The sequence below is a fragment of the Theropithecus gelada genome, chromosome 8 (genome assembly GCF_003255815.1).
Source record: "Theropithecus gelada isolate Dixy chromosome 8, Tgel_1.0, whole genome shotgun sequence".
Taxonomy (NCBI): domain Eukaryota; kingdom Metazoa; phylum Chordata; class Mammalia; order Primates; family Cercopithecidae; genus Theropithecus; species Theropithecus gelada.
Window position 1 is genome coordinate 69158054 of NC_037676.1, and position 12812 is coordinate 69170865.

The 12812-nt window shown below is 40.0% G+C and overlaps 1 protein-coding gene across 2 annotated transcripts in view; it reads left to right on the forward strand.

Moving 5' to 3' along the window:
• The first annotated feature begins 549 nt into the window (after positions 1 to 549).
• Positions 550 to 12812, forward strand: part of MCMDC2 (minichromosome maintenance domain containing 2) — a 52455-nt gene continuing 40192 nt past the window's right edge. Inside the window, exons 1-8 of one of the 2 annotated variants that reach the window (XM_025394570.1) lie at positions 550 to 636; positions 4172 to 4364; positions 4456 to 4586; positions 4661 to 4720; positions 7437 to 7632; positions 8673 to 8795; positions 8914 to 9018; positions 10916 to 11041. In XM_025394570.1, the coding sequence (XP_025250355.1) occupies positions 4271 to 4364; positions 4456 to 4586; positions 4661 to 4720; positions 7437 to 7632; positions 8673 to 8795; positions 8914 to 9018; positions 10916 to 11041 (835 nt within the window). In that variant the 5' untranslated portion in view covers positions 550 to 636; positions 4172 to 4270. Of the gene's footprint in view, positions 637 to 1290; positions 1341 to 4171; positions 4365 to 4455; positions 4587 to 4660; positions 4721 to 7436; positions 7633 to 8672; positions 8796 to 8913; positions 9019 to 10915; positions 11042 to 12812 lie in introns of those variants that run through there. The other variant, XM_025394571.1, reaches the window with a different exon arrangement.

The following is a 12812-nucleotide window of genomic DNA, read 5'->3' on the forward strand; positions in this document are numbered from 1 at the left end:
TCTGACTTCTTCCACTTTACATAGTGTTTGCCAGGTTCATCCATGTTGCAGCATGTATTAGTGTCTCATCTCGTTTTATGGCCAAAACCATTCCATTGTATGGCTGGCTACACCACAGTTATCCATTGATCGGTGATGGGCATTCATATTTCCACTTTGGGGCTACTGTGAATAATACTATGAACATTCGTGTAGAAGTTTCTGTGTGAACATATGTTTTCAATTATCTTGGGTGTATTTATAAATACCTAGGACTTGAACTGCTGGATCATAGGGTAACTTTATGTTGAGTCGTTTGAGGGAATACTGGAATGTCTCCCAAAGTGACTAGACATTTTGCATTCCCTGAAGCTGGGTTTTGAATTTTTTAAACATCAACACCTTTGGCCTGAGATAACAAAAACCAAACGTAGCCCTATCTTTTCTTTGCTTCGCTGGGAGGGAGTAAGAGTGAAGAAGTTAAAACGTAGGGAAAAAAGCCCGGCTAGTTCCCCTGCTGACTGGAGGGCGCGGGAGGTCCCGGCAAGCCCCGCGCAAGCCGCCCACAGCGGGTACATGCGCGCATGCGCGCTAGGGCTCCGCTCCGCCCACGCTGCAGGCGGCGAGTAACCGCTGCCGCGCTCGGTGGGAGTCAAGGTGGGTGAAAAGCACTACAGCGCTGGGGTCCCCCTAACTCGAGGTCGCCGCTGTCACTGGGAGGGGACCTCATGAGTCTGGACTCGCTTTCATCCGCTTTGGTGTGAAGCGTTTTCCTGCCATCTTCCCCTCACCAGTTCATCCTGGTGCTGACAGGGCACGGAGAGAAGACAGAATCCGCGTGCAGCAACACTCGGTGTTCGTTAGACTAAGGGAAGACAGGGAATTAGAATTTTATCCCTGTTCCCTCACTTAACGGTTTTCCACAGGCTTCTATGTCTTTTCCCGACTTAATCTGCTTCCGTGAAAACGCGTCCACTCCCCAGGGCCTCCGCTTTACGCACTGACACCCAGACTTAGCTGTAACTCTTTTGATGCTACCGAAAGCCAGGCCCTGATTTGTGGCCCGTTCCTGCTTACACCTATCAGGGAATCCCAAGGGTCCTCAAAGTCAGAATATCTCAAGGGAACTTTTCCTCATGTCCTTACGCTTCTCCTTGGGCTCCGTATTTCTATTAGAGCAGCAGCATCCACCCATACACATATTAAAACCCCACAGCTTTCGATTACTCTTCTCCGTATTGTAGACTGATCACCAGGTTCAGTGTGCAATATTTAAAATTCTGGAATCGATCTCCCCCATTCTATTTCGTTCCTAATGCCCTGGATCAGGTCATCCACCTTGTAGGAATATATCCCAATAGGTAGAAACTGATTATCAGCTCTCCCGCTATTCCAACCTACTTTCTACATTGGCAGCAGGCACAGGTTTCCAAAATAAAAATCTGACTATGGGCTAGGCCTAGTGGCTCATACCTGTAATCCCAGCACTTTAGGAGGACGAGACAGCTACCCACGAGTTGGAGACCAGCCTGGGCAACATAGTAAGACCCCATCTCTATAACAAAATTAAAAATTATCTGGATGTGGTGGCGCATGCCTGTAGTCCCAGGCAGAGAAGGGAGGATAGCTTGAGCCCGGTAGATAAAGGCTGCGGCAAGCTGAGATCACACCACTGCACTCCAACCTGGGCAACATAGTGAGACCCTGTCACACACACAAAAAGTCTGACTATAATACTCCCCACCCTTAAAAAAAACTTTGATGGCTTCTCTTTGCCTGTATAATCTTCAAAAGCGTGCATAATCTGGCCTCACCCAACCATTTAATTACCAATAGTCTCCCTTCATTTCACCCCAGAAACCTAATGTTCTAGTGCAGCAAAGATGTGATGTTCTGAACACAACACACATTTTGAGATCATTGTACTTATGGCCACAGAGAAATAAACGCTAAAGTTTCACTTCTATGTTGTAGTGAAAAAGACAGTCTCAATTAGTTTTCTTTGGAAAGTAGCCGAACTCCACGTAATGGGTGTGTGGATCCAGTAGTGTAAAACTGATAGTGGGGGTGGGAGGTGACCTCTATCTCTGAAACTCTTTCTCTTCACCTCTCCTCCAATTAGTGAAATAGTCATCTATCAAATGTCACCTTAAAGTAGAATTCATAGCTTCTTCTCTATGACCCCACCGTCTTCAATGAAAATGTCTTTTTTTTTTTTTTTTTTTTTTTTTTGAGACGGAGTCTCGCTCTGTCGCCTGGGCTGGAGTGCAGTGGCCGGATCTCAGCTCACTGCAAGCTCCGCCTCCCGGGTTTACGCCATTCTCCTGCCTCAGCCTCCCAAATAACTGGGACTACAGGCGCCCGCCATCTCGCCCGGCTAGTTTTTTGTATTTTTTAGTAGAGACGGGGTTTCACCGTGTTCGCCAGGATGGTCTCGATCTTCTGACCTCGTGATCCACCCGTCTCGGCCTCCCAAAGTGCTGGGATTACAGGCTTGAGCCACCGCGCCCGGCCGAAAATGTCTTAATAGAAAATGTTATGACACATATACAAGGATGACCCCAAATTTTGTGAAATATTTCGTATATGTTGTTCCTTTCATGCTACCTGGTATATTCATATTTCTATTACAACACTTAAATTGCCATGTAACTGTTTACATATATGTCTTCTCTCACTGAACTCTTTCTGAAGGATAGGGACCACGTTTTACTCATCTTAGTATCCTTAGTGCCTAGGACAATCTAGTATCCAACCTATAGTAGTAGCCAAATGAATATTTGGTAATGAGGCCGGGTGCGGTGGCTCACACCTGTAATCCCAGCACTTTGGGAGGCCAAGGCGGGCAGATCACTTGAGGTCAGGAGTTCGAGACCAACCTGGCCAACATGGTGAAACCCGTCTCACTAAAAATACAAAAATTAGCTGGGCCAGGTGACACGTGGCTGTAATCCCAGCTACTTGTGAGACTGAAGCAAGAGAATCGTTTGAACCCAAGGGGTGGAGATTGGAGTGAGCCAACATAGTACCTGCCACTGCACTCCAGCCCAGGCGACAGAGTGAGACTCCATCTCACAAAAACAGACAAACAAACAAAAAAAAACAGGTAATGAGTGAATAATGTATTAGTCATTATTTCTGACTTCTCTATCTCTGCCTAGCAACTTCTTGAAAGGCAGGATCCAATCTTAATCATTTTATTTTTAGCACCTATTAATCATTTTATTTCTAGCACCTGTTACAACTACTGACATATATTGTTTCCGGTTAGTATTTGCTGTCTTTCAATGAATTTCACATATTCCATTCTTTACTCATTACTGTGGTTTAATGTTTTATGTTGGTCACTAGCATAAGATTTAAAATTGGAGGGGACTTTAATCATCTGATACAACACTTTCGTTTCCTGCGGATAAAGATACTGAGCCAAGAGAGGTCAGATGATTTCCCCATAGCAATCAGGAAATGCTGGATCTAGAACCAAGTTCTCAGGTTTCCCAGGTTAATACTCATTCTACTATATTTTGTTACTTAGATTGAATTTATAAAACAACTTTTACCAGTTTCATTTTTTAAACAACACCTGCAAAGGACCCTCATCATCAGATATTGTTTATCTCAAACATTTTTGGGAGCACCTCTGTTAAGAGACATTTGAGGTTCCTGTTTTTAAGTTTTCAGTCTTGTGAAGGATCTCATAACAATCTGGATAAAAATGTTATTTGGGCTGGGTGCAGTGGCTCACACCTGTAATCCCAGCACTTTGGGAGGCTGAGGCCGGCGGATCATGAGGTCAGGAGATAGAGACCATCCTGGCTAACACAATGAAACCCCGTCTCTACTAAAAATACAAAAAATTAGCCAGGTGTAGTGGCACACACCTGTAGTCCCAGCCACTTGGGAGGCTAAGGCAGGAGAATCGCTTGAACCTGGGAGGCAGAGGTTGCAGTGAACTGAGATAACGCCACTGCACTACAGCCTGGGCGACAGAGCGAGACTCCATCTCAAAAAAAAAAAAAAAAAAAAAGAAAGAAAAAAAAGTTATTTGGCAAAAGAAAGCAACGTTTTGTTTTTCTTTGGGTAGGAATGTTTTTAAGTTGGAAGTTTTGCCTAGTTTTAGTTCACTGTCAACTTTAATAATTTGTGAAGTCTTATTAGAGATTTTCAAAAATAAAATTAATTTTATTTCTAGGTTTTCACATCCCTTCTATGAGTTTCGCCATCTGTAGCTTTTACCAACAATTGTGGTTTAATCAATTAGAAATAGAGACGAGTCATTAACCAGGAGAAAATGTCAAATCTAAAAATGAAAGAGGCGGCCCTCATCTATCTTGACAGAAGTGGAGGCCTCCAAAAGTTTATAGATGATTGCAAGTACTACAATGGTACGTTCAGCAAAAGTGAGTAATTTTTAAAACTTTCAAATAAACTCCTACACATAGCTATCCTGACTTTTACATTTGTGTATTTTCACAGATTCAAAACAAAGCTATGCTGTCTATCGATTCAAAATTTTAATAAATCCCTCTGATGTTGTTGAATTAGATGCTGAGCTTGGAAATCACATTTTACACCAACCTTTAAAAGCAGCTGAAGTTTTTCAATCAGTAAGTCAAAAAAAGAAATAATTTTGTGCCACACGGAATTTTTGGTAACTTTTTTTGTTTGTTTGAAATCACAGGTCTGTTTTATTGCTGTTAAGACTCTCTCATTAATTGGACAATTGCAGACTGAAACACAAGTAAGTTTTAGTTAAATTGAAGCAATCTCAGGTACAAATTCACATGATGACTGTAAAAAGGTATTTTTATATTCATAGACTTTTTTTTAAAAAGGATAGTACATTTTTTTCAAAGTTCAATAGAATATCTTACATATGCATCTTTATTTCTCATATTATCCCTTATAACATTAAACACTTTTTTTTTTTTTGAGATGGAGTCTCGCTCTGTCGCCAGGCTGGAGTGCAGTGGTGCAATCTCGGCTCACTGCAGCCTCTGCCTCCTGGGTTCAAACAATTCTTCTGCCTCAGCCTCCCGAGTAGCTGGGATTACAGGTGCCCGCCACCACGCTCAGCTAATATTTTTATTTTTAGTGAAGACGGGGTTTCACCATGTTGGCCAGGCTGGTCTCAAACTCCTGACCCCATGATCCGCCCACATTGGCCTCCTGAAGTGCTGGGATTACGGGTGTGAGCAACCACGCCTGGCCAACATTAAACACTTGTATAATAAAACTTTTCAAACATACCCAAAAGTAAAGGGAATAATACAGTGAACCTTCATATATCTACCACTCAACTCAGATTCAATATTATAATACTTTTTCATACCTGCATCATGAATTTTTTTTCTGAAATATTTTAAAGCAAATCCCAGGCATTCTATTATTTTATCTCTACATACTTTAGTATCAACCTGTAAAAATTATGGACATTTTTCTTTTTTCTTTTTTTGAGAAGGAGTTTCACTCTTGTTGCCCAGCCTGGAGTGCAATGGCGCTATCTCGACTAACTACAACCTGCACCTCCCGGGTTCAAGCAATTCTCCTGCCTCAGCCTCCCAAGTAGCTGGGATTACAGGCATATGCCACCACGCCTGACTAATTTTGTATTTTTAGTGGAGACGGGGTTTCTCCATGTTGGTCAGACTGGTCTCGAACTCCCAACCTCAGTTGATCCACCCACCTCGGCCTCCCAAAGTGCTGGCATTACAGGCATGAGCCACCATGCCCGGCTGTGGACATTTTTGTTATGTAACCAGAATGTTATCACCCCTACACAAGCAACAATAATTCCTTGATATTATCTAAAGTCCAGTTTACATTTAAATTTGCCCAATTGTTTTAAGAATATCTTACAGTAGGTTTGTTCCAAATCAGGACCAAAACAAAGTTCACACATTATAATTTGTTCTTACATCTCACTAAGTCTCTTTCAGTCTAGAGCCATTTCCTCTCCCTCCCTTTTTAGACCATTAACTTTTTGAAGAAACTAATTGTCCTATGTTATATAATCTTGATTTGTCTAATTGCTTCCTTGTAGGGCTATTTATCTTATTTCCCTAACCTCATATTTCTAAAATAGAAGTTGACTGTAAAAGGTTTTTAGATTCAGATTCAAATCACTTGACAAGAATACATAATAGTTAGTGTAATGTATTACATATTGTGCTATATCAGGAGGATATAGTATCTATTGTTGCACTTTTAACAGTGTCACAATTGATTAATGGGTTCCTGTGATGTCATTCCCTTCTCTCCATTATACAGTTTCTCGTCAACTTTCACCTAATGGTTTTAGCAGCCATTGATGTTCATTGCCTAGAATTCGTTATTTCATTAGGAGTTGCAAAATTGCAATTTTTCTAGTTTTAGCATTCTTTCTGAATTAGCTGAAATTCTTCTGTAAGACTAATTTTCTCTCATCAGCTAGTTAGTTACTCTGAAATATAATTTGTGCAGGAAAGGCAGGGTAAATGATTCTTTGCCTTTATAAAGAGTAATGAGTTGAAATCTAGCAGCCTCCAATAATGACCAATTTTTTTGGGGGGGTTCCTTTTTTAAATATGAGGAACTCATGAACTTTTAAATATATACAATATGTTTCAGTGAGTCTCTGTCATTCCTTTTGATGCTCATATTATCCTACCTTTTGTCATTGGGGGTCCCTTCAAGGTTGCTCCTATGTCTTTTTGACACAGGCCATTTGTTAGAAGATACCCCAAGTTCATCTGTTATATTTTCTATCCTAGGCCTGAAATCAGCCATTTCCCCCAAGGAATCCTGATTCCTTTTAGTGAGAAAAGATACTTAACAAGAGATCACAATCTGGGCACTAGGCATGCTTCTTTGCTACTTGGCTGACTTTTTTTTTTTTTTTTTTTTTGAGACGGAGTCTCGCTCTGTCGCCCAGGCTGGAGTGCAGTGGCACAGTCTCGGCTCACTGCAAGCTCCACCTCCCGGGTTCACACCATTCTCCTGCCTCAGCCTCCCAAGTAGCTGGGATTACAGGGGCCCGCCACCATGCCCGGCTAATTTTTTGTATTTTTAGTAGAGACAGGGTTTCACCGTGTTAGCCAGGATGGTCTCTATCTCCTGACCTCATGATCTACCAGCCTTGGCCTCCCAAAGTGCTGGGATTACAGGCGTGAGCTACCGCACCTGGCCCTGGTTGACATTGCTTTTTAAGTCTTTTCAGTGGATATGGTCAGAAATTGTGTATATTTAAGGAAAAATTTAAAGTTCATAATGCTATTTTCAATTAAAATATTAGATTACAGGATTTTTACTTCTTTAACTTTATACTTGAATATCATTTCTCTAAGGCTTAAAATTTTGATTCCTAAGAACATTAACATATCATTACTTGACTTACTCTATAATATACTTACTATATTGTAATACAAGTCAAATTGGATTTTCAATTTTCATTAATACCATTTTTATGTTCTTATTAGATTAATATAGTGCTGAAATTAACACATTTACCTTCCCTGCCAAGTTATGGTCTTGATCTGTGTGAATTTCCACTTGATTATACATCTCAGAGATTTTATATGATGCAAGGAATTGTGATTGCAATGACAACTGTAACCAAGTATACACAAGGTGCAAGATTTCTTTGTTCAGATGAAGCATGCCCTCTTTCAAAAGGTAAATATTAAAAAGGCAAATCAAAGCATTAAGCAATTGGCTAGGCATAGTGGCTCACACCTGTAATCCCTTCACTTTGGGAAGCCGAGGAGGGAGGATCACCTGATCTCAGCAGTTTGAGACCAGCGCAACATGGAGAAACCTCATCTCTACAAAAAATACAAAAATTAGCCCAGCATAGTGGCACATGCCTGTAGTCCCAGCTATTCAAGAGACTGAGTTGGGAGGATTGCTTGGGCCAGGGAGGTCGAGGCTTCAGTGAGCTGTGTTCATGCCACTGTACTCCAGCCTGGATGACAAAGAGAGACCCTGTCTAAAATAAATAAATAAATAAATAAATTGAACAATTTATTGTTTAATCCTAAATCATATTTACAATTAGTTATAAAACACTCACAAAATAGAAAAAATTTAAATAAAAATTTTATATCTCCTAATGTTTATATATTTACTTTGCATAATCTTGAAATGCATTTTTTCTCCTTTTCTCTGCCACCCCCATCTTAACAAGTGCACCTATATTGCTGAAGTACTTGCTCTTCTCACACATTATTTCATGACGTTGTGAATGAAACATTTAATGTCCTCTCTCAACCCTTTGGCTTAACCTCAGTTTAGTCCTTCTCCAGGACTTCAAAATTATCCCCGCCACCTCTCATTGGGGTTGATTGACCCTCCTGTCTTCTCTCTGAACACTCTGCAAATGAATACCACAGGTGGAAATTACCTGTTTCTCACTGCCACATATAGAAATTGTGTGCTTAAGCATCCATATTGCCAGTGCCTTAGCACAATGCCTTGCAAAAACAGCTGTTAACTGTTAATTGAACTACCCTGAACTCAAGTGCAAAACTGAATTAATTTCATTTTGAATTAGACTAATTTTAAAGGACTGAAATAGCTACAATCTGTTAGTGTCAGTAATAAAAGAAAAAAGAAAATGTAAAATTAAAAAATTAAAAAATAACAACAATAACAAAAGAAACAAAATAGATAGCTAAATCTGAAAGCAAATGTATCTTACCACTGTTTTCTTTCAGGATTCCAGTATATAAGAGTGCATGTGCCTGGTGCTACAGAATCTGCAACGATAAGAAATGACTTTTTGTGTAATCTATGTGCATCTTCACTTCAAGAAGACAGAAAATTTAGAGTACTTGGTGGTAATATGCATTTACATTTTGTAATTACGATTTTTAAAGTAGTGTCTGATATTTCAATATGGAAATTAAATTAAATATATATTCTAATATCTAATTCCTTTTTGCTCTTTGCTTTAAGATAAACAAATAGTTGAAATAATTGCCACAAAGGGACTTCATGCTTTTCAAGGACATTCTAACAACCAGCCATTTAGGTTTCAATCTGTTACAATTTTCCTAAGAGGTAAGTGAATTCTGTTTGAACTCAAAATAAATTGCTATAAGTATGTAACTGGCTGGGCACAGGGGCTGGCTCATGCCTGTAATCCCAACACTTTGGGAGGCTGAGGTGGGAGGATCACTTGAGGCCAGGAGTTTGAGACCAGCTTAAGCAATATAGTGAGACCCCATCTCTATAAAAAATTTAAAAATAAAAAATTAGCTAGATGTGGTGGCATATGTCTGTAGTCCTAGGTACCTGGAAAGCTAAGGTGGGAGGGTGGGAGGATCGCCTAAGCCCACGAGTTGGAGGCTGCAGTGAGCCATGATGGTGCCACAGCACTCCAGTCTGGGCAACCGAGACCGTGTCTCTAAAAAAATAAAAAACCGCTGGCCAGTGCAGGCGCGGTGGCTCAAGCCTGTAATCCCAGCACTTTGAGAGGCTTAGGATGGTTGATCACCTGAGGTCAGGAGTTCAAGACCAGCCTGGCCAACGTGGTGAAACCCCATCTCTACTAAAAATACAAAAATTAGCCAGGCTTGGTGACGGACACCTGTAATCTCAGCTACTCAGGGTGCTGAGGCAGGAGAATCGCTTGAACCCGGGAAGCAGAGGCTGCAGTGAGCCAATATCGTGCCACTGCACACCAGCCTGGGCGACAGAGTGGGACTGCATCTCAGAAAAAAAGCCATTGACTTGTTTATGCTTATAAATTATAAATGGTACTTCTATATCTTAAGAATCACAAGTCTTCTAATTCTTGAGTGTTTTAAAAGAGTCATATTTAGTTAATATATCAATTATTCATTCAGTCATACAACACTCACTTAAAATGATATTAGGACCGACTGTGTCCCAAGCACTGAGCTAAGTCCCAGGGCCACAGTTGTTTTAAGACAATGGGATCTCCTATTATTCTATGTGTGTGTCTTACATAAATATTGGAGTTATTGTTCAGCTCTCTGGGGCTAGAGAGAAAAGAAAAAAAAAGGAGGACCACTCTGATCACAGAGATAAGTTAACCCTTGCTCCTTCCTGTAAACCTTTCTTTCACAGCTTTACAACCAACCAACTTCTAACTGTGGCATGGAGGATCAAAATTTTTCGTGTGTTTTTAAAAATAAATTTTGAACTCATGCAAAGTGTTGCCCAAACTCTAGGTATGAGAGAGGAACCTAGTATAATACAAGAGGGTAGACTTTGTAGGTAGGCAAACCTAAATGTGAATTTCAGTTCTGCTTCTTACTAGTTATTTAGCTTTGTGCAAGCCATGTAACCTCTCGGTTTTTTCATATATAAAACACAGATAAGAATATCTTACAGGCTGAGCATGGTGGTTTACACCTGTAATCCCAACACTTTAGGATGCTGAGGCAGGAGGATTGCTTGAACCCTAGAATTTGAGGTTACAGTGAGCTGATTGTGCCACTGCACTACAGCCTGGGCAACAGAGCGAGACTTTGTCTCAAAAACAAACAAAAAAACACATATTTTATAAGTTAAATAATGTTTTTACAAGTACTTACATGTATTGTAGACAGTAAAATTATTTTCCTCTCAAATAAAATTATCACTTACAAGGTCATTTTTATTAACATTCCTTTTCATTGAATGGAAAAATGTTTCATCTTATATGGAATAATTTTATTTTCTTTCGACCATGTTATAGAAGAGTGTCTAGTTGCTATATCACATGCTTCTTGAAGTTAAATTCATCATTGCAAATAAGAATCAAAATTTATCAGCAATAAAAGTGCATCAGTTTATATTATTAGTATCACTTTATGTGGATATTATGCTAAACAAAAATACTCCTAACTCAACTACTGAATTGTTACTAGTTCTGGATCTTTGAACCATATGTTCATGTACAAAGTTCATTTAGTGAATATGCATTTTCTTCTGTTTTTAATAATTTTAGATGAATCAGTGAATAAAATGAATATAGGAAATGAATATAAAATTATTGGAATTCCAACCTGTGTAAAAGCTTCACAAACTGCTGTCTGTATAGAAGCAAATAGCATAACTTTTTGTAATTCAAAAGGTAAGGAAAATTTTAGTATTATATAACAAATATTTAAATTTAAATCTATTTGTTCCGCAGATAAGTATTGTTTGCCTATGTGCTAGGCATTCTTTTAAGCACTAAGAATACAGTTGTAAACAGGACAGTCAAGGTTTCTGCTCTTAAATCATATGGCAGACAGTCAATAAACATGTAAAGTAAGCAAAAGACAATTTCAGATAATAAGTACATGAAGGAAATAAAACAGGATAATGTTGTGGAAACTTTCTAGCATGCAGGACTCCTTTCTTTGGGCTAAGCCTTATTTTAATTTTTAAAATAATTAATAATGAGAAAAATGTTTCAGGATTAGAGATTAGTCAAAGGATTTTTCTATACCACTAGCCAAGGCAATTCTGGGTTAACTGTTGTGGTCTGAGAAGGAGAGCTCAATAAAGTAGCATCCTTGGCTGGGCGCTGTGGCTCACACCTGTAATCCCAGCACTTTGGGAGGCCAAGGTGGGTGGCTCACGAGGTCAGGAGTTCAAGACCAGCCTGGCCAAGGTGGTGAGACCCCATCTCTACTAAAAATACAAAAGTAGCCGGGCACAGTGGCAGGTGCCTGTAATTCCAGCTACTTGGGAGGCTGAGGCAGGAGAAACGGTTGAACCTGGGTGACAGAGGTTGCAGTAAGGCAATATTGCACTGCTGCACTCCAGCCTGGGTGATAGAATGAGATTCCGTCTAAAAAAAAAAAAAAAAAAAAAAAAAAAAGCATCCTTTTCTTCAACTGAATTCTGAACCAAATCAAGAAATAAGATAAAGCCAGATGAGGACCAAAATATCACCTTTATTACTGATAATTTCCTTTAACAACTCCAACATGCGTTAGCATTATGTAAACAAAAGTGGAGAGCAGACCTATTCTTTCAACTTGGCTCACAAGTATCTAAATATAGAAAAGGCTGGTTAAATCTTGAATAGAGTTGGATTTTTTTGTAATCTGTATGTTCCCTGAATGGGCTATATATATTCAAAGTGATCCCTAAATGCAGAAGGACCTGAGGAACCAAAGCAGGCAGACAAGTCCAGCTTGTCATTATAGGATGGTTTTACTGGGGAACTTAAGGACAGAAGCATGATCTTGGGCAGCCGCAAGACAGGTGGATCTCCATGCTATTACCCCCAGACCCAGGAATTATATAGGGAAGGAGTACACACGCTTCCGAGGGATTGGATAGGAATTGATCTAAGGACAGGATTTACAGTAAGTATTAATTATCAAGGTTGATTGATCTAAGGGCAGGATTTATGGTAAGTATGTGCTCTTGCTTGAGGAACAATAGATCAACTGGCAATTTCCCAGCATTCACAGATCTGGGGTTTACCAGAAGTCAACATGGTAGATTAGCTACCAAGATGAAGTTTCTTTTCTTTCCCTTTTTCTTTCTTTTTTTTTTTTTTTTGAGACGGAGTCTTGCTCTGTCGCCCAGGCTGGGGTACAGTGACGCTATCTTGGCTCACTGCAACCTCCACCTCCCGGGTTCAAGGGATTCTCCTGCCTCAGCCTCCTGAGTGGCTGAGATTACAGGTGCTCACCACCACGCCCAGCTAATTTTTGTATTTTTAGTAGAAACGGGGTTTCACCATGTTGACGAGGCTGGTCTTGAACTCCTGACCTGATCTGCCCACCTCGGCCTCCCAAAGTGCTGCAATTACAGGCATGAGCCACCACGCCCAGCCCAGGATGAAGTTTCTTTAGCTTCCATACTGTGGGTAATCATCAGTAGTAATAGACACCCAAGTTGAA